General features: G+C 44.7%; 1 protein-coding gene and 1 non-coding gene across 3 annotated transcripts in view; one reads left to right on the forward strand and one right to left on the reverse strand.

The window, feature by feature from the left end:
• The window catches only part of LOC110526474 (dysbindin domain-containing protein 1), a 36,997-nt gene extending 19,793 nt beyond the window's left edge, over positions 1-17,204 (reverse strand). Inside the window, exons 1-2 of one of the 2 annotated variants that reach the window (XM_021607471.2) lie at positions 16,751-17,204; positions 2,545-2,700 (exon numbers count right to left, since the gene is read on the reverse strand). In XM_021607471.2, coding sequence (XP_021463146.1) covers positions 2,545-2,700; positions 16,751-16,781 — 187 coding nt within the window. In that variant the 5' untranslated portion in view covers positions 16,782-17,204. The remainder of the gene's footprint in view (positions 1-2,544; positions 2,701-16,750) is intronic. The other variant, XM_021607472.2, reaches the window with a different exon arrangement.
• Positions 17,205-21,789: 4,585 nt separating this feature from the next.
• On the forward strand, positions 21,790-21,862 carry trnav-cac. The gene has a single exon. It is a non-coding gene; the product is annotated as a tRNA-Val (tRNA).
• Positions 21,863-22,002: the final 140 nt, after the last annotated feature.

Raw genomic sequence — 22,002 nt, forward strand, 5'->3', positions numbered from 1 at the left:
GATCAGTAACACATTTTCTCTCCCAGCAAGGTTGGTGAGAGAGATGGAGAGAAACGGTTGCTGCTCTCTCTCAACTCATTAAGTGTCTCTCTGGGAGCCCATTGGCGGGACTAGACCCATAATACATTCACATTGAGAAGGAAAGGTGTCAGTCATACAGTAGACTAGTATGGCAGCTGTTTAAAGGATGCTAAGCGGTAGCCCACTTGTGAAACACACACACACACACACACACACACACACACACACACACACACCCAAACCAACCACTTGTCCTTCTTGTCCTGCTATTTTTGGCTGACGGTTACAAATTGAAAATGAGAAAAAATAAAGAGAACTTAGAAATGACTTTTGCTGTTTCTTTGGCTTTTGGCCCCTACTTAAATGCAGCCTCAGGTATTTCCTTTTTATTGTTCTTCTCCCTTCTTCTCTTCACTCTGCCTTCTCTCACTCCCCTCCACTCTCTGTCCTCTCTGTGGTTGTACTCAGGGATCTCTCTGTCTCTCCTTTCTGCCAGGATGTACTGTATATTGAAAATGTAATAGAATGTAAGATAAGGGGAGAGGGAAGAGTATACATGTAATGGAAAAGAGGAACGGACAAACTCAATTGGAAAGACAAATTGAGAGAGAGTGAGAGATAAGAAAGAGTTTGTGAAAAAAATCTGAGGAGAGAAAGATGAGGGAGAAGAGGGCTAATCTGCCTTAGTGAAGACTAAGATAATTGCCTGGGCTGTTAATAGCAGTAGTCTGGCTGAGGGGAGCGATGGAGAGACTAGGGGCTCCATCAAAAGTAGAATGCCTCTGTATCCCCCCCCCCCCCCCAAGGCCCCCCAGCCTCCCCATGGCTCACTGATCATTAGCCTAGCCAGAGCAGCCTATAATGAGGATCGAGGGGGGAGACGAGGTAAGCTAGAGAGATGGTTGTAAGGGTCTCCCCCTTTAGCAAAACGATGAGCACAGTATAGAACTGCCAGTCTCAACAACAGCCTGTAATGAGGCTGTAATGATTCCCAAACACTCTCATACACTCAGGCTTTAACAGGGGCTTTCACTGTGTCTCAGTAGGATTGGTTATAGTGCACAGTGAGATGCTTGGCTCAGGGCCAGTAAACTGGACTTGGCCTTATCTAGAGGTAACAAAGTCATTGGGTCCAGCCAAACTCAGCAAGAGGGCTATTAACAACTTCATCCACTTGGTATTTCTCTCCCCACAATACATAATCTGCTGTAGAAAATAAATGTACTAGTTTTATGATGTAACTAAAGGGTTGTTGTTTAACTAACACACCTGGGATTTGACAGAGTACCACATTTCACCCTCCCTCCCTCTCTGTCTGTAGGGTAACTGTGCCCCAGGTGTCTCATTAAGGCAGAAGGACACAGATACTAGGCTGTAGTGGCCGTCTCCCTGAATGGGTGTTTAGTCGTTGTGTAGATAAAGGCCTCCTTGTGAGGCTTGTGTCTGTCTCTGTGTCTGTCTGCCTCTGGCTCAGCCCTGGGCCTGGTGCAGATAGGCACAGTGACACATGGTTCCCTCTGTGGGGGGACAGACACACAATGATGCCTTTTAGCGCGGGGATTGGAAGTGGGGATGGGGTACAGGACAGGGTGGAAGTCAGGTCAGGGGAACTGGACAGATGGGTGCAATATATTCCAATTTAACCCCAGAGGAAGTGACGAACTGACCACAGTGTGTACCTGTGCCCCAACGCCAAAAAAAAAAATGACCTACCTCTTACACACAAAAAAATGAAGGTTTCTCCAGGGTTCTTTGGGAAAGGGTATGGTTCTATATAGAACAATCCTGACCCAAATAACCCTTTGAGCCATTCAATGGTTCTTTGCAGCTCAAATTTATTTTACTTTAGTGAAAATGAAAATGTAGCTGCGGCGGCTCATTCAAATATTTTGGGGCGTGGCTCTTTTTGTGCAACCGTGAGTGAGGGTGTAATTCCAGTTGATGTAATCTGTTGTCTCATGCTGTCACATGTTATATGTGACAAAGGCCAGTGATGTGTTCTTGTGAAAGATTCACATATGGCCTTCAGTAGTTATCAATAATCTCCTCAGGGACCCACAGCCATTCCAGAGCTGGCACACCTGATTTAACTTGTTAATAAAACACAATAATAACTGAAATGGAATTTTAACAATATAAAATGGCTAGTAAACCAGAATAAAAACCATGCTACGGTTCTACAAAGGCCATTTTTTGGTGCTACTGTATATAGAATATTTTTTCATGGTTCTTTATAAAAAACCTTTTTTTTAAAGTGTCCATATAGCAATAAAAAGGGTCCCGCTATTGTTACAACCCTTGGTTGGTTCTATAAATAACTTTTCTCAATCTAAAGTTTTGTAGAACCTTACAGGTTTTTAAACATTTTGGCTTACTAGCCATATTATATAGTTAAAATTCCATCCAACTACCATCCCTTAATTACTATCCTCCCCATCCTCCCCCACTCCTTTTTTATATCTATCCATCCAATCCACCCTCCCTCCATCCATCCATCCACCACTCCTCCATCGCTCCCCTTACCCCGGTACTCACGTCTCCTCTCGGTGACGTGCAGCAGGCCAGCGGTGTGTCCTGGGAGCCCTCCCTCCTCTTCCCCCACTGGGTGATGGTACAACTCCTTGGAAAGGTCCCCTGAGCTGGAGGGCTTCAGCAACTTCTGGATGTCTTTATTGGGCTCTGTGGTGGCAAACACACACACACACACACACACACACGTAAGTAAGTAAGTATGTAAGTAAGTAAGTAAGTAAGTAAGTAAGTAAGTAAGTAAGTAAGTAAGTAAGTAAGTAAGTAAGTAAGTAAGTAAATAAGTAAGTAAGTAAGTAAGTAAGTAAGTAAGTACACACGTACGCACACATACAGAAACAGTGGGAGAGATCAAATGAGACAGATAAGAGTGAGTGTTCGTTGTCACAGTCTAGCCCTTCCTGCATCCATGATCTCCTTTTGTTCATGTTTGGCATGTGTGTTTTGTGATGCATTTATGCTGTATGCTGGCAATCATATTTAGCCGCTGTGCGTCTCGCCTCAGGAAGCAGTGCGTGACTAACAGGCTATTCTGGGTGACCATGCCTATCCATCTTCTCCTGAGGATGTCTTATGTGACATTTGTTTATGGACCCACCCTGCTGTGCACAATGCTGTATAACACAGACACACACACACACACACACACACACACACACACACACACACACACACACACACACACACACACACACACACACACACACACACACACACACACACACACAGAGTAAATAAACACTTCATAAAATACCAGTATTGGCATTTGGGTTGCAACAGAAAGAATATAACCACCAATCTAGAATTTCAAAATGTGTTGAAAAATCAATAATTATTACGTTTCTGCAATATAACCCCACTGTGTACATTTCAAAGTGGAAAATTCTGTTTTTATAGCATTTCAATTGTCAGCTGAGAAAGCGTTTGTCTTACTTGTTCTATTTCCAGATATCTTGGTGCTCCTGTCTTTCTACAGAGCCTGTTTCACTGTCCTGTCCTGTCCTGTCTTGTCCTGTCATGTCCTGTCCTGTGCTGTCCTGTCCTGTGCTGTCCTGTCCTGTCCTGTGCTGTGCTGTGCTGTGCTGTCCTGTCCTGTGCTGTCCTGTGCTGTCCTGTGCTGTCCTGTGCTGTGCTGTCCTGTCCTGTCCTGTGCTGTCCTGTGCTGTGCTGTCCTGTCTTGTGCTGTGCTGTCCTGTGCTGTGCTGTCCTGTCCTGTCCTGTCCTGTCCTGTGCTGTCCTGTGCTGTCCTGTGCTGTGCTGTCCTGTCTTGTGCTGTGCTGTGCTGTCCTGTCCTGTCCTGTGCTGTCCTGTGCTGTGCTGTCCTGTCTTGTGCTGTGCTGTGCTGTCCTGTGCTGTGCTGTGCTGTCCTGTCCTGTGCTGTCCTGTGCTGTGCTGTGCTGTCCTGTCCTGTCCTGTCCTGTCCTGCCTGTGCTGTGCTGTCCTGTGCTGTGCTGTCCTGTCCTGTGCTGTGCTGTCCTGTCCTGTGCTGTGCTGTCCTGTGCTGTGCTGTCCTGTGCTGTGCTGTCCTGTGCTGTGCTGTCCTGTCCTGTCCTGTGCTGTGCTGTCCTGTGCTGTCCTGTCCTGTCCTGTGCTGTCCTGTGCTGTGCTGTCCTGTCTTGTGCTGTGCTGTCCTGTCCTGTGCTGTCCTGTGCTGTGCTGTCCTGTCCTGTGCTGTCCTGTGCTGTGCTGTCCTGTCCTGTCCTGTCCTGTCCTGCCTGTGCTGTGCTGTGCTGTCCTGTGCTGTGCTGTCCTGTGCTGTGCTGTGCTGTCCTGTCCTGTCCTGTCCTGTGCTGTGCTGTCCTGTGCTGTGCTGTCCTGTCATGTCCTGTGCTGTGCTGTCCTGTGCTGTCCTGTCCTGTCCTGTGCTGTGCTGTCCTGTCCTGTGCTGTCCTGTGCTGTCCTGTGCTGTCCTGTGCTGTGCTGTCCTGTCCTGTCCTGTCCTGTGCTGTCCTGTGCTGTGCTGTCCTGTCTTGTGCTGTGCTGTCCTGTGCTGTGCTGTCCTGTCCTGTCCTGTGCTGTCCTGTGCTGTGCTGTGGTGTCCTGTCCTGTCCTGTGCTGTCCTGTGCTGTGCTGTCCTGTCTTGTGCTGTGCTTTGCTGTCCTGTGCTGTGCTGTCCTGTGCTGTCCTGTGCTGTGCTGTCCTGTCCTGTCCTGTGCTGTCCTGTGCTGTGCTGTCCTGTCCTGTCCTGTGCTGTGCTGTGCTGTGCTGTCATGTACTGTGCTGTGCTGTCCTGTCCTGTCCTGTGCTGTCCTGTCCTGTCCTGTCCTGTGCTGTGCTGTCCTGTCTTGTGCTGTGCTATCCTGTCCTGTCCTGTGCTGTGCTGTCCTGTCCTGTCCTGTGCTGTCCTGTCCTGTCCTGTCTTGTGCTTTGCTCACAGGGAAAAGACAATGTGGGTTGTTATGTAGTGACGGTAGCTCTACTGTTTCACTGTCCTGTGCTGTCCTGTCCTGTCCTGGCCTGTGCTGTGCTGTCCTGTCCTGTTCTGTCCTGTGCTGTCCTGTCCTGTCCTGTGCTGTCCTGTCCTGTGCTGTCCTGTGCTGTCCTGTCCTGTGCTGTCCTGTCCTGTGCTGTCCTGTCCTGTCCTGTGCTGTGCTGTCCTGTCCTGTCCTGTCCTGTGCTGTCCTGTGCTGTCCTGTCCTGTGCTGTCCTGTCCTGTCCTGTCCTGTGCTGTCCTGTCCTGTGCTTTGCTCACAGGGAAAAGACAATGTGTATTGTTATGTAAAAGGTTGTCTAGTGACAGTAGCTCTACTCTTTCAGTTTCACTACCTCCGCTTCAATGAACCACCGCCTCAGAGCCTCCCTATACTCACTCGCATGTTTTATTTAAAGAGTTAAAACTCTGAAACTCTCATTTCATCCTCTTCAATAAACCTTTTTACTGAGGTTCTCTATCCCTTTATTTCCCCTCTCATTGCAGAGTTCAGGTTTTTATCCCTTTGGACTGCAATTACCACAGGGCTGTCATTCTGTGTAGCTTTTCAAAGAGGCTAAGGGGATGAAATGGCACCAAAATGAGATTTTTATCAAAGTTCATATTACTTTTCTACCAGGCTCACACAGTTAAATGATCCACTTTCTATTGAATAAACTCCCTCAAATCTAGTGTACTATTTAGTGTAATAGGGGGGGTTGAACAGAAGGTTAACCATGAGTACTGATGATAATCTACAGTAACATTAATCCCCAGGTTATTATATCACCTACTGTATCCACATGAACCCCTGAATAGCTCTGTTCCTTAACACTGCATGCTGTGGGTTTGACCACAGACAGGTTTACACATACACTCCCTGTCTTATCTAGAAATAAATGTAGTATGCACAGTATCTATGTTATGTGTGTGTGTGTGTGTTTGAATGTATGAAGTTGTGTGTAAAGGTAATTTAGATCTCCTCCAGTGTGTGTGAGTCACGTACAGACAGTGATGGAAAGAGACTGATGTGGATGTGCTTGTGTACTACGCCGAGTTGGACATTCAATTAGATTTAAATTGAAAACGGCTGTCTCATCTGATGTTCTGAGACAACACATTCCTTGGAGGAAGACTGCATTCCACCAGGCTCTGAGTCACGGAATATTATCCAGGGAGCTGAGGTGTATCTTAGAAGACTCACAAACCAACACACAGCCTCTAGTCTCTCACACATGCCGATATACACCTGAACATTCGGTAAACTCATATGCACAGTCATCTACAGAGCACACTCCCCACTCTAGTAGAAATCCATACACACTTGATCAAACTGTTACACATTCACACACACATTTTCACACATATACAGTGCCTTGCGAAAGTATTCGGCCCCCTTGAACTTTGCGACCTTTTGCCACATTTCAGGCTTCAAACAAAAAGATATACAACTGTATTTTTTTGTGAAGATCCAACAACAAGTGTGACACAATCATGAAGTGGAATGACATTTATTGGATATTTCAAACTTTTTTAACAAATCAAAAACTGAAAAATTGGGCGTGCAAAATTATTCAGCCCCTTTACTTTCAGTGCAGCAAACTCTCTCCAGAAGTTCAGTGAGGATCTCTGAATGATCCAATGTTGACCTAAATGACTAATGATGATAAATACAATCCACCTGTGTGTAATCAAGTCTCCGTATAAATGCACCTGCACTGTGATAGTCTCAGAGGTCCGTCAAAAGCGCAGAGAGCATCATGAAGAACAAGGAACACACCAGGCAGGTCCGAGATACTGTTGTGAAGAAGTTTAAAGCCGGATTTGGATACAAAAATATTTCCCAAGCTTTAAACATCCCAAGGAGCACTGTGCAAGCGATAATATTGAAATGGAAGGAGTATCAGACCACTGCAAATCTACCAAGACCTGGCCGTCCCTCTAAACTTTCAGCTCATACAAGGAGAAGACTGATCAGAGATGCAGCCAAGAGGCCCATGATCATTCTGGATGAACTGCAGAGATCTACAGCTGAGGTGGGAGACTCTGTCCATAGGACAACAATCAGTCGTATATTGCACAAATCTGGCCTTTATGGAAGAGTGGCAAGATGAAAGCCATTTCTTAAAGATATCCATAAAAAGTGTTGTTTAAAGTTTGCCACAAGCCACCTGGGAGACACACCAAACATGTGGAAGAAGGTGCTCTGGTCAGATGAAACCAAAATTGAACTTTTTGGCAACAATGCAAAACGTTATGTTTGGCGTAAAAGCAACACAGCTGAACACACCATCCCCACTGTCAAACATGGTGGTGGCAGCATCATGGTTTGGGCCTGCTTTTCTTCAGCAGGGACAGGGAAGATGGTTAAAATTGTTGGGAAGATCGATGGAGCCAAATACAGGACCATTCTGGAAGAAAACCTGATGGAGTCTGCAAAAGACCTGAGACTGGGATGGAGATTTGTCTTCCAACAAGATAATGATCCAAAACATAAAGCAAAATCTACAATGGAATGGTTCAAAAATAAACATATCCAGGTGTTAGAATGGCCAAGTCAAAGTCCAGACCTGAATCCAATCGAGAATCTGTGGAAAGAACTGAAAACTGCTGTTCACAAATGCTCTCGATTAAACCTCACTGAGCTCGAGCTGTTTTGCAAGGAGGAATGGGAAAAAATTTCAGTCTCTCGATGTGCAAAACTGATAGAGACATACCCCAAGCGACTTACAGCTGTAATCGCAGCAAAAGGTGGCGCTACAAAGTATTAACTTAAGGGGGCTGAATAAATTTGCACGCCCAATTTTTCAGTTTTTGATTTGTTAAAAAAGTTTGAAATATCCAATAAATGTCGTTCCACTTCATGATTGTGTCCCACTTGTTGTTGATTCTACACAAAAAAATACAGTTTTATATCTTTATGTTTGAAGCCTGAAATGTGGCAAAAGGTCGCAAAGTTCAAGGGGGCCGAATACTTTCGCAAGGCACTGTAAGTGTAAAAGCGCACCCACCCACATACACATATACACACACACATCCACACACACACACACACACACGCACACGTCTCAGGGTGGTGTCCTGTACAAACTCTAGCCCACCCAAAAGGCTCCTTCACAGCTTCTACTCCCAAGCCGTAAGACCCCTGAACAGTCAATCAAATGGCTACTCAGACTATTTGCATTGTCCCACCCCCTCCCTCTTTTACGTTGCTGCTACTCTCTGTTTATTATCTATGCATCGTCACTTTACCCCTACCTACATGGACTCTGTACCGGTACCCCCTGTATATAGCCTCCACATTGACTCTGTACCGGTACCCCCTGTATATAGCCTCCACATTGACTCTTTACCGGTACCCCCTGTATATAGCCTCCACATTGACACTGTACCGGTACCCCCTGTATATAGCCTCCACATTGACTCTGTACCGGTACCCCCTGTATACAGCCTCCACATTGACTCTGTACCGGTACCCCCTGTATATAGCCTCCACATTGACACTGTACCAGTACCCCCTGTAAATAGCCTCCACATTGACTCTGTACCGGTACCCCCTGTATATAGCCTCCACGTTGACTCTGTACCGGTAACCCCTGTATATAGCCTCCACATTGCCTCTGTACCGGTGCCCCCTGTATATAGCCTCCACATTGACTCTGTACCGGTACCCCCTGTATATAGCCTCCACGTTGACTCTGTACCGGTACCCCCTGTATATAGCCCCCACATTGACTCTGTACCGGTACCCCCTGTATATAGCCTCCACATTGACTCTGTACCGGTACTCCCTGTATATAGCCTCCACATTGACTCTGTACCGGTACTCCCTGTATATAGCCTCCACATTGACACTGTACCAGTACCCCCTGTATATAGCCTCCACGTTGACTCTTTACCGGTACTCCCTGTATATAGCCTCCACATTGACTCTGTACCGGTACTCCCTGTATATAGCCTCCACATTGACTCTGTACCAGTACCCCCTGTATATAGCCTCCACATTGACTCTGTACCGGTACCCCCTGTATATAGTCTCCACATTGACTCTTTACCGGTACTCCCTGTATATAGCTTCCACATTGACTCTGTACCGGTACCCCCTGTATATAGCCTGCACATTGACTCTTTACTGGTACCCCCTGTATATAGCCTCCACATTGGCTCTGTACCGGTACTCCCTGTATATAGCCTCCACATGGACTCTTTACCGGTACCCCCTGTATATAGCCTCCACATTGACTCTGTACCGGTACTCCCTGTATATAGCCTCCACATTGACTCTGTACCGGTACCCCCTGTATATAGCCTCCACATTGACTCTGTACCGGTACCCCCTGTATACAGCCTCCACATTGACTCTGTACCGGTACCCCCTGTATATAGCCTCCACATTGACTCTGTACCGGTACCCCCTGTATACAGCCTTCACATTGACTCTGTACCGGTACCCCCTGTATATAGCCTCCACATTGACTCTGTACCGGTACCCCCTGTATACAGCCTTCACATTGACTCTGTACCGGTACCCCCTGTATATAGCCTCCACATTGACTCTGTACCCGTACCCCCTGTACATAGCCTCCACGTTGACTCTGTACCGGTACCCCCTGTATATAGCCTCCACATTGACTCTGTACCGGTACCCCCTGTATATAGCCTCCACATTGACTCTGTACCGGTACTCCCTGTATATAGCCTCCACATTGACTCTGTACCGGTACTCCCTGTATATAGCCTCCACATTGACTCTGTACCGGTACCCCCTGTATACAGCCTCCACATTGACTCTGTACCGGTACCCCCTGTATATAGCCTCCACATTGACACTGTACCGGTACCCCCTGTATATAGCCTCCACATTGACTCTGTACCGGTACCCCCTGTATACAGCCTCCACATTGACTCTGTACCGGTACCCCCTGTATATAGCCTCCACATTGACACTGTACCAGTACCCCCTGTAAATAGCCTCCACATTGACTCTGTACCGGTACCCCCTGTATATAGCCTCCACGTTGACTCTGTACCGGTACCCCCTGTATATAGCCTCCACATTGCCTCTGTACCGGTGCCCCCTGTATATAGCCTCCACATTGACTCTGTACCGGTACCCCCTGTATATAGCCTCCACGTTGACTCTGTACCGGTACCCCCTGTATATAGCCCCCACATTGACTCTGTACCGGTACCCCCTGTATATAGCCTCCACATTGACTCTGTACCGGTACTCCCTGTATATAGCCTCCACATTGACTCTGTACCGGTACCCCCTGTATATAGCCTCCACATTGCCTCTGTACCGGTACCCCCTGTATATAGCCTCCACATTGACTCTGTACCGGTACTCCCTGTATATAGCTTCCACATTGACTCTGTACCGGTACCCCCTGTATATAGCCTCCACATTGACTCTGTACCGGTACCCCCTGTATATAGCCTCCACATTGACTCTTTAGCGGTACCCCCTGTATATAGCCTCCACATTGACTCTGTACCGGTACCCCCTGTATATAGCCTCCACATTGGCTCTGTACCGGTACTCCCTGTATATAGCCTCCACATTGACTCTGTACCGGTACTCCCTGTATATAGCCTCCACATTGACTCTGTACCGGTACCCCCTGTATACAGCCTCCACATTGACTCTGTACCGGTACCCCCTGTATATAGCCTCCACATTGACTCTTTACCGGTACCCCCTGTATATAGCCTCCACATTGACACTGTACCGGTACCCCCTGTATATAGCCTCCACATTGACTCTGTACCGGTACCCCCTGTATACAGCCTCCACATTGACTCTGTACCGGTACCCCCTGTATATAGCCTCCACATTGACACTGTACCAGTACCCCCTGTATATAGCCTCCACGTTGACTCTGTACCGGTACCCCCTGTATATAGCCTCCACATTGCCTCTGTACCGGTGCCCCCTGTATATAGCCTCCACATTGACTCTGTACCGGTACCCCCTGTATATAGCCTCCACGTTGACTCTGTACCGGTACCCCCTGTATATAGCCTCCACATTGACTCTGTACCGGTACCCCCTGTATATAGCCTCCACATTGACTCTGTACCGGTACTCCCTGTATATAGCCTCCACATTGACTCTGTACCGGTACTCCCTGTATATAGCTTCCACATTGACTCTGTACCGGTACCCCCTGTATATAGCCTCCACATTGACTCTTTACTGGTACCCCCTGTATATAGCCTCCACACTGACTCTGTGCCAGTACCCCCTGTATATAGACTCCACATTGCCTCTGTACCGGTACCCCCTGTATATAGCCTCCACATTGACTCTGTACCGGTACCCCCTGTACATAGCCTCCACGTTGACTCTGTACCGGTACCCCCTGTATATAGCCTCCACATTGGCTCTGTACCGGTACTCCCTGTATATAGCCTCCACATGGACTCTTTACCGGTACCCCCTGTATATAGCCTCCACATTGACTCTGTACCGGTACTCCCTGTATATAGCCTCCACATTGACTCTGTACCGGTACCCCCTGTATATAGCCTCCACATTGACTCTGTACCGGTACCCCCTGTATACAGCCTCCACATTGACTCTGTACCGGTACCCCCTGTATATAGCCTCCACATTGACTCTGTACCGGTACCCCCTGTATACAGCCTTCACATTGACTCTGTACCAGTACCCCCTGTATATAGCCTCCACGTCGACTCTGTACCGGTACCCCCTGTATATAGCATCCACATTGACTCTGTACCGGTACCCCCTGTATATAGCCTCCACATTGACTCTGTACCGGTACCCCCTGTACATAGCCTCCACGTTGACTCTGTACCGGTACCCCCTGTATATAGCCTCCACATTGACTCTGTACCGGTACCCCCTGTATATAGCCTCCACATTGACTCTTTAGCGGTACCCCCTGTATATAGCCTCCACATTGACTCTGTACCGGTACTCCCTGTATATAGCCTCCACATTGACTCTGTACCGGTACTCCCTGTATATAGCCTCCACATTGACTCTTTACCGGTACTCCCTGTATATAGCCTCCACATTGACTCTTTACCGGTACCCCCTGTATATAGCCTCCACATTGACTCTGTACCGGTACTCCCTGTATATAGCCTCCACATTGACTCTGTACCGGTACTCCCTGTATATAGCCTCCACATTGACTCTGTACCGGTACCCCCTGTATATAGCCTCCACATTGACTCTGTACCGGTACCCCCTGTATATAGTCTCCACATTGACTCTGTATATAGTCTCCACATTGACTCTGTATATAGTCTCCACATTGACTCTGTATATAGTCTCCACATTGACTCTGTATATAGTCTCCACATTGACTCTGTATATAGTCTCCACATTGACTCTGTATATAGTCTCCACATTGACTCTGAATATAGCCTCCACATTGACTCTGTATATAGTCTCCACATTGACTCTGTATATAGTCTCCACATTGACTCTGTATATAGTCTCCACATTGACTCTGTATATAGTCTCCACATTGACTCTGTATATAGTCTCCACATTGACTCTGTATATAGTCTCCACATTGACTCTGTATATAGTCTCCACATTGACTCTGTATATAGTCTCCACATTGACTCTGTATATAGTCTCCACATTGACTCTGTATATAGTCTCCACATTGACTCTGTATATAGCCTCCACATTGACTCTGTATATAGTCTCCACATTGACTCTGTATATAGCCTCCACATTGACTCTGTATATAGTCTCCACATTGACTCTGTATATAGTCTCCACATTGACTCTGTATATAGTCTCCACATTGACTCTGTATATAGTCTCCACATTGACTCTGTATATAGCCTCCACATTGACTCTGTATATAGTCTCCACATTGACTCTGTATATAGTCTCCACATTGACTCTGTATATAGCCTCCACATTGACTCTGTATATAGTCTCCACATTGACTCTGTATATAGTCTCCACATTGACTCTGTATATAGTCTCCACATTGACTCTGTATATAGTCTCCACATTGACTCTGTATATAGTCTCCACATTGACTCTGTATATAGTCTCCACATTGACTCTGTATATAGTCTCCACATTGACTCTGTATATAGTCTCCACATTGACTCTGTATATAGCCTCCACATTGACTCTGTATATAGTCTCCACATTGACTCTGTATATAGTCTCCACATTGACTCTGTATATAGTCTCCACATTGACTCTGTATATAGTCTCCACATTGACTCTGTATATAGCCTCCACATTGACTCTGTATATAGTCTCCACATTGACTCTGTATATAGTCTCCACATTGACTCTGTATATAGTCTCCACATTGACTCTGTATATAGTCTCCACATTGACTCTGTATATAGCCTCCACATTGACTCTGTATATAGTCTCCACATTGACTCTGTATATAGTCTCCACATTGACTCTGTATATAGTCTCCACATTGACTCTGTATATAGTCTCCACATTGACTCTGTATATAGTCTCCACATTGACTCTGTATATAGCCTCGCTATTGTATTTTAATGCTGCTCTTTAATTACTATTATTCATTTTTTTGTCATTTTTTAAATGTATCTATTTTTGACTTAACAACAACTTTTCTTAAATCTGCATTGTTGGTTAAGGGCTTGTAAGTAAGCATTGCACTGTAAGGTCTACACCTGTTATATTCGGCTCATGTGACAAATACAATTTGATTTGATCTCCAAATTCCTCTGAGTCATGCGGCACATTGCCACCTCACTGACTCTGCAGCAACAAGCGTTAGCGCAGAACACAGCAGACAGGGAAGAGAGGGGGATGGAGATAGGTGAGAAAGAAGAGAGGGAGAGCGGGATGAAGGTGTGGGTGAAAAGAGGAAAGAGATAGATGGGAAAGTAGCAGCAGGAGTGTTCTAGAGGTTAAAACATCCTAACTCCCTGCTGGGCTGCCCTCCCCCAGCCTTCTGTTGGACATCATCATCATGTTGTCCCTCAGACTGCACAATCACTGTGGAAACATCCACGTCCTTAGGAATGGAGAAGAGCATCTTTGGCACAGATTGTGTGTGTGTGTGTGTCACACAGAGAAGGGTGTGGCATTTCAAAGGGTTGGCAAAGCAAGTCACAGACTAAACATGATGGATTCCCATTTCACCCTGGATACAAGGCTTGCTGTTGGCTATCGATTTATTTTTTGCAGCGAGGGTCCAAACAAGTTGAGAGAATACAGCTCCACTTTCCCTTCTCTATAATGAGGTGGTGATACTATTTACCGTTTGCTGCTTCATTCCCCATATCTGTTACCCCCCTCTGTCTGTCACTCTGCCTCATAGTCACACACAATTAATGTTTACGCCAGTGGAGGCTGCTGAGGGGAGGATGGCTCACAATAATGGATGGAACGTAGCGAATGGAATAGCATCAAACACATGGAAGCCATGTCTTTGATGTATTTGATACCATTCCACTCCAGCTATTACCACAGACCCATCCTCCCCAATTAAGGTGCCACCAACCTCCTGTGATTTACGCCTCATATCAATTGCCAAGTGTAGTCGTGTACATGCTTTACATGCATCGACACACACATAGTATTCAAGTGTAGTAGGGATTTTCAAGGGGAATAAAAAAGGAAAGCAGTCACACATGAAGTCAATGAAAATCAATCTGGTTTAACACAACTCCTCCAGAACAGAAGCAGAGAGTATATTCTAATCTCACAGCACCAATGTTCCGTCAACACCCACTGAGAGGCTTGCAGGAAGTCACAGAATCAGCTGCTACAGGATCACAGTGTCACAGAATACGATAACAGTCAGTGTCCTCTGTCCGTGTTCCTCCAGTCTGGCGTCAATCACTATCTACAGATATGAGAACAATCCATAACATTCCGTATCAGGTCTAGCGACCGTCAACCCATACAGAAATTAATGTCTGAAGTAGAACACTGGAAATCTTATGTATTAGCCAGCATAAAAGGAAAACATATAAATATGCTAAGCACTGTGTAAAATGAACTTTATTCATTTTAAATATTCCCATTACACAAAAGCACATCATAGTATGAAAGGCACATCACAGTATGTAATGCCTTGCTTCCTTTATTTTGTAGGCCACCAAGTATTATTGTACATGGCACATGTCTGTTGATACTGTAAATGTGTGTACTGTAAAGAATGCTCTAGAATGAGATGGATCTGCTAAGTATTGCGGTGGTAGGTGACATATGAGGACACTCATTGGACTCATTGACTAAACCAGCTACTGTACATATGTGGCTCTGGGGACTGAGGTTGTATGTGTCTTTATCCTTAGTGGGTCAGACATAAATCCCAGATGAATGAGTGTCAGTCCTACATGGTCTAGGGTAAATGTGTCAATGAGTCAGGTAGCTAGCCTAGCCACCTAACGTGCCCCCAACCTGTGACACTTTTCAAAAGAGAGGACTGTTAATCTGTTTCTCAATGCTCTGGAATGGCTTATTGTACAATCCACCTGATCATATGAAAGCAATAAACTTAACCTAGCCTACTGCAGAGATCTCTGGTATAACCAAGCCATATCAAATGAGTAATTGGATGGGGTCTTATTCACTAGGACAGTCTCTAATAGGTCAGTCAACGTGATGAATGAGCTGACACTACCTCAGGCTCCTCTTAACCCAGTGTGTCCTACTATAAATGCCTACTGACTGAGCACTCTGAGCACCATCCGTACACAGTGTGTTTAATGGGACATGGTGAACACACCACCAGCCAACATTGAAAGGACTGGAGTGTGCTGTTTGAAAGGCCACTCTTTCAGGCTTCGGCTTACACTGCTCCTAGCAATAACGCATGACTTCCTCTGAATCAGGTTCTCTCTCACACACACCCACACACACTGATTGCATTCACCACAATAGTTTAATCAAACTCAACATATCGGTTCAATACAATCAATCTTCTTTCAACAGTAAAGGCAACAGGAAGTAAGTCTCGCCACACCCTTCTCCCACCACACTGTTATTTCTCTCTTCTACATCCATCCTTGTTGTCCTTTATCACAGATAGCAATCCATCCTACAGGAAATTATGTTGCTATGATCCGTTATATCAATGTCATTAAGGTATTGTGTCTAATTGATACCATACAAATCATATCTTGTTTATCACATCTTATTAACTACATTGTGTCAACACAGGGTACTGAAATAGCTCTACACACAACAACATCCTCCATATCTGAAAACAGCAACATGAACATGTGTTCATCTTCCTTCCGTTCCCAACCATGTCATTACATGTAAGCATTCAACACATATTTCAAATGCATTTAGTCTAAACATGCTAAGAATAGTATGGATTCATTAACACGTTATATATTCTCCAATTCAGACCTGTAGAAACATCCACCACTATCTTATTTCCATCCTTAATGTTGGCTACTGTTTCCTCTACTCTACAGTATCATCTGCAGTCCACTGATGTGCACTGCAGGTGGGCTAATAGATTAACAGAACCCACTGATAAGAGAATTAACTACAATAATATACAGTCAAAGCTGGCAGAGTACATGATTTAACTAACATAACCATCTAGGCTACTAGAGTATATGTCTGGGGTAAAACAGAGCACCTACTCTCAGAAACCAAGTCTGGGCTAACAGAGGATTTAAATGTGACAATAGAGTGAAAGAGGCTGGTATGATAGACTACCATGAATAGACATAACATAACATAGAGTCAGTCTGGAAAGACATGGTGATGAACAGTCTGGTCTAGGCTGATGGATTCTATGCTAACAGTGAATAACGTAAAGCTGCACCTACCTGGGCTCCCTGCCCCTCCCTGTGCCTCCATGCAGCCGAGCCGAGAGTGCCGTGCTGTCTATCACAACAGCATGGGAGTGGGGGAGACAGACTGAGTGAGATGGAGGGAGAGAGAGAGGTATGCCAGCTCTCGTTCACCACAGCATCCGACTCCAGCTGCACTCCTTTTTTTTATTCCTCTGTCGTTCTCTTCTTCACTGTCTGGTGCTCATCCCTGCTCAGTGCTCTCTCACACACTCACCAGCCTGCCCAATACAGATGTGAGAACACGCTGAGTTCACCGCTCTGCTGCCCTGCTTGCCTCACAGAGAGAGAGAGAGAGAGAGAGAGAGAGAGAGAGAGAGAGAGAGAGAGAGAGAGAGAGAGAGAGAAAGAGAGAGAACACAGCAATATTCTATAAACACATTGTGAAAGAGCTCGGCGAATGCAGAATACAGAGAGATCTAGAGAGAGAGAGGGAGAAAAAGAGGGGGGATAGTGAGAAAGTGAGAGAGAGCAGGATGGGCACACTGGCAGACTGCCCAGATTGAGAGAGGGGGGGGGGGGCTGTAGGAAGGGTGTTGGTGGGGCTTTGGATAAAGGGAAGGAAGGGTGAGATGGATACACCACATGGGTGGTGGAGAAGTATCACAGTCACTATGAGTGTGAGCGTGTGTGTCTGTGTGTGCCAATGACTGCATATATGAATGGACAAAGTCACTGATCACATGACACCATGCAATCCTATGTGAAGACTCAATAGCCAAATGAAGTCAGTTAAGACGGCATATCATGGAGACATAACATGCACAGTTTGAGCTACTCCAGGAAGTGAAGCTACTCCAGCTTGCTCAGTGCTGTGCCAACAAGTGCTCATTATATGTGAGAACCCCTTTCAAGACAGTTGGAAAAGCATTCCAGGTGAAGCTGGTTGAGAGAATGCCAAAACTGTGCAAAGTTGTCATCAAGGCAAATGGTGGCTACTTTGAAAAATCTCAAATGTAACACTTTTTGGGTTACTGCATGATTCCATGTGTTATTTTATAGTTTTGATATCTTCACTACTATTCTACAATGTAGAAAATAGTAAAATTAAAGAACAATCCTTGTATGAGTAGGTGGGTCCAAACTTTTGACTGGTACTGTAGGTGCAGGAGACAAAACATGGATGGATGGATGGATGGACACACAAGTTTGGTCTGTGTGTGAGTGTCAAATCAAATCGTATTTGTCACATGCTTCGTAAAAACAGGTGTAGATTAACAGTGATATGCTTATTTCCCAACAGAAAAATATAACAATTCACGAAAAATTATGAATTAAAAACTAGGAAAATGAGGAATAAATACAAAATGAGTAACGATATCTTGGCTATATACACAGCGTATCAGTACCAAGCCATTGTGCAGGGGTACGAGGTAATTGGGGTAGATACAGTATATACATATAGGTAAGGGTAAAGTTACTAGGCAACAGGATAAATAATAAGCAGTAGCAGCAGAGTATGTGAGTCAAAACCGTTAGTGCAAAAGGGTGTCAATGCAGATAGTCCAGATAGCCATTTGGGTAACTATTTATGAGTCTTATGGTTTGGGGGTAGAAGCTTTTAAGGGTTCCGTTGGTTCCAGATTTTGCACCAGTAACTATTGCCATGCTGTAGCAGAGAGAACCGTTTATGACTTGGGTGGCTGGTCTTTGACAATTTTTAGTGCCTTCCTCTGACACCGCCTGGTATACTGGCCCTGGATGGCAGGGAGTTCAGCCTCAGTGATGTACTGGACTATACTCACTACCCTTTGTAGCGCCCTGCGGTTGGATTCCAAGCAATTACCATACCAAGCGATGCAACCAGACAACATGCTCTCAATTGTGCTGTAGAACCTTTTGAGGATCTGAGGGCCAATGCCAAATATTTTCAGCCTCTTGAGGGTGCCTTCTTCATGACTGTGTTTGTGTGTGGACCATGTTAATTTCTTAGTGATGTGGACACCGAGGAACTTAAAGCTCTCAAACCGCTCTACTACAGCCCCGTCGATGTGGCTTAGGGTGTGCTCACCCCTCCATTTCCTGTAGTCCACAATCAGTTCCTTTGTCTTGCTGACGTTGAGGGAGAGGTTTTTCTCCTGGCACCACACCACCAGGTCACTGACCTCCTCCCTATAGGCTTTTTCATCGTCTGTGATCAGGCCTACCACCACCATGTCATCAGCAAACTTAATAATTGTGTTGGAGTCGTGTGCGGCCACGCAGTTGTGGGAGAACAGGAAGTACAGGAGGGGTATAAGCACGCACCCCTGAGGGGCCCCGTGTTCAAGGTCAGTGTGGTAGATGTGTTGTTACCTACCCTCACTACCTGGGGGAGCACGTCAGAAAATCCAGGATCCAGTTGCAGAGGGAGGTGTTCAGTCCCAGGGTACTGAGCTTAGTGATGAGTTTGGAGGGCACTATGATGTTGAATGGAATGAACAGCATTCTCACATAGATTGAAGTTGCCAGGGATAATAGAATGGTGCCAGAGGAGATTGCTGACGTTTTTACGGGTGGCTCCTAACCAATTGTGCTATTTTGTGTGTTTTTTCGCATTGTTTGTAACTTATTTTGTACACAACATTGTTGCTACTGTCTTTTATGACCGAAAAGAGCTTCTAGATATCAGAACAGCGATTACTCACCTCGAACTGGACAAAGATTTTTTCTTTAACGCAGGTCTGGGTGCCTTGTGAGAATTTGTCAGTGAGTGGGTAATAGTGGTGGTATGTAATAGTGGTATGTAGGTAGAGGGTTAGTTGGTGGTGCAATTTTTTCCTTTTCACCTCTTCCTTTTTATTTTTGTATAAAAAATGTAATGCGATTGACCACACACAACACATGCACAAACTAAATGTGCGAATGCCATGATACCAAAGAATAATAAGAAGAAAGCGAGGTAGGTGAATGCAATGAGTAGCTTTAATGCTTCTATAGGAAGTATTCAAATAAAAGGAGTTTGCTTCAAATGAAGATGTTCATAACAGATGACGCTATTGTCAGAGAGTTCTGCTTTTTAATGTTACCTATTATGGTTTGTAAGCGAATGGGTGATTAACTAGAACAAAAAAAGACCATACTTTTAGGGATCTTCACAAAATGTCATCCATAGAAGGGTCCTTTGGAGGAAGGATTGTTGACATATATTTGACAATTGTATTTTAAAGCATAATTGAGGAATAAATGATTGAAGTTGGAACATTTGTGACATTAGCTGCATTTACACAGGAAGCCCAATTCTGATATTTTTTCCACTAATTGGTCTTTTGACATATCACATCAGATCTTTTCACATATCTTTTTAAGAGCTGATATGATTGGTTAAAATACCAATTACAGAAAAAAAAAAACATATTGGGATGCCTGTGTAACTGCAGTCATTTTGGCCTTACCCAGGCCTCCTTTAAGACCATAATGTTTCATCGGCAGGTCCTACAAAGCAAAATGTTAGTCATATGAAGCTTTACCACTTGCTCAGTAATATGAGTAGTATTTTGACTTCTATAAAAAAAATGTTTCAATTAATTGAGGAATATAGTAAAATAAAAACAAATATTGAAAATATAACATTTTATTTATGTCTGTCTGTAATAGAGCCCTTTTGTGGGGGGGAAACTGATTGGATGGGCCTGGCTCCTCAATGGGTGGGACTGACTGCCAAGTGGGTGGGCCTATGAGTGATTTCCATATATTTTTCTAACCATTTCCATTTTATTATTCGTTTTTCAACTTCTAACGGAAGGAAGATTAATCAAAGAGTCCAAATCTCATGTCATCATCAGATCCCTCTTTCTCTTCCGCAACAACAGGAGCAACGCCTGCTGCAGCAGACCCAGCAGCAGCAGGGGCTGCCACAGCGCCACCTGCTGGCACGGAGGACACTTTAGAAACCAGAGTTCATGACCTCTTTTGCATTCAATTAATTGACAATCTTGTCTAGGCGCTCATCTTCGGCCTCGATTCCTACACTCCCCCAAATGGTCTTGGAGGAGGGGCTGGTGTTGCCACCGAGCACAGGCAGGAGGTAAGCGGACACGTAACGCATTTTTAAGTCTTAACAGACACGAAATGTCGGTCACGCAGAATTTTCCGGAAGACAAAGAGCCCTTATATGAACTGTAACTCACCAAAATATTTGACATTGTTGCGTTTATATTTTTGTTTAGTATAATATACCCTCCTTTTACATGTATACGTGTACATGCACGTCCTGCAAACCACCAGCAGAGGGCAATAATTTTGAATCCATTGTCAATTTTTCTCTGCTTACAAATTGGATCATAACTCTAAAAAGTAGCTGAGATCCCACCCTGGAACTTTGATACGCCCGTAGAGTATATTATGTTCGACAATATATTGACACAAATTTTGTAGTTTCTATATTCACGATTATATATTTTCAATATTCAATCGATTAAATCAAAATAGTACTCATAATTACTGAGATAAAACTTAATATGACACCAATTGTTGCTTTGCAGCACCTAGATTTACACATTAAATATGATGGAGCCTTAAATGAGGCCTGGGTAAGGCCAAAATGTTACAAATATTCCAACATATTTCTCAACACACATTGCGAAGTCGATGTTGAAGATATAGCTAAAGTTCAAACATTTGTCATGTTGATTCAAAAAAGTGATATCTTAGCTCCCATCATCATGCCAATGAAAACCTAATCTGTTAGAATTATTTTAGTTAGAATTTACATTGAAAACTGAATTTACTATAGTCAATAGAATACATTGAGAAGAAGAGGTGAAGCGAGAGAGTTAGCGATCTCTCGAAAAAATCTATGCAAAATAAACCCAAAGCGTTGCTATGGGTTTGACTCGCATTATCAAGGCGGATAACATGAGCACGTCGTCATTATATACAGATTTCTGATATACTTCAATCAGTCCATGGGTGAATCTCAAATTATATTTTCTTGATTCCTCACCTCCTCTCTCCATGCCATTTTCTATATTAGATGAGAAGACAGGAGGAACCATGAAAAAATAATTAATCTACAATCTACAAGCAATACAACGGTTTCCGTAGTGTAGTGGTTATCACGTTCGCCTCACACGCGAAAGGTCCCCGGTTCGAAACCGGGCGGAAACATATATTTTTGTTCTAATGCATATCGGTACACAAAGGTTGTTTCAATTTCTTCGGCAAACGTTACATTAAATGATAATCTAAAACATAGTGAAAATGCAATCTTGAGAGAAATTACAAAAGTGCCCAAACGAAAAGTTATG

This window comes from Oncorhynchus mykiss, chromosome 6 (genome assembly GCF_013265735.2).
Source record: "Oncorhynchus mykiss isolate Arlee chromosome 6, USDA_OmykA_1.1, whole genome shotgun sequence".
Classification (NCBI taxonomy): Eukaryota; Metazoa; Chordata; class Actinopteri; order Salmoniformes; family Salmonidae; genus Oncorhynchus; species Oncorhynchus mykiss.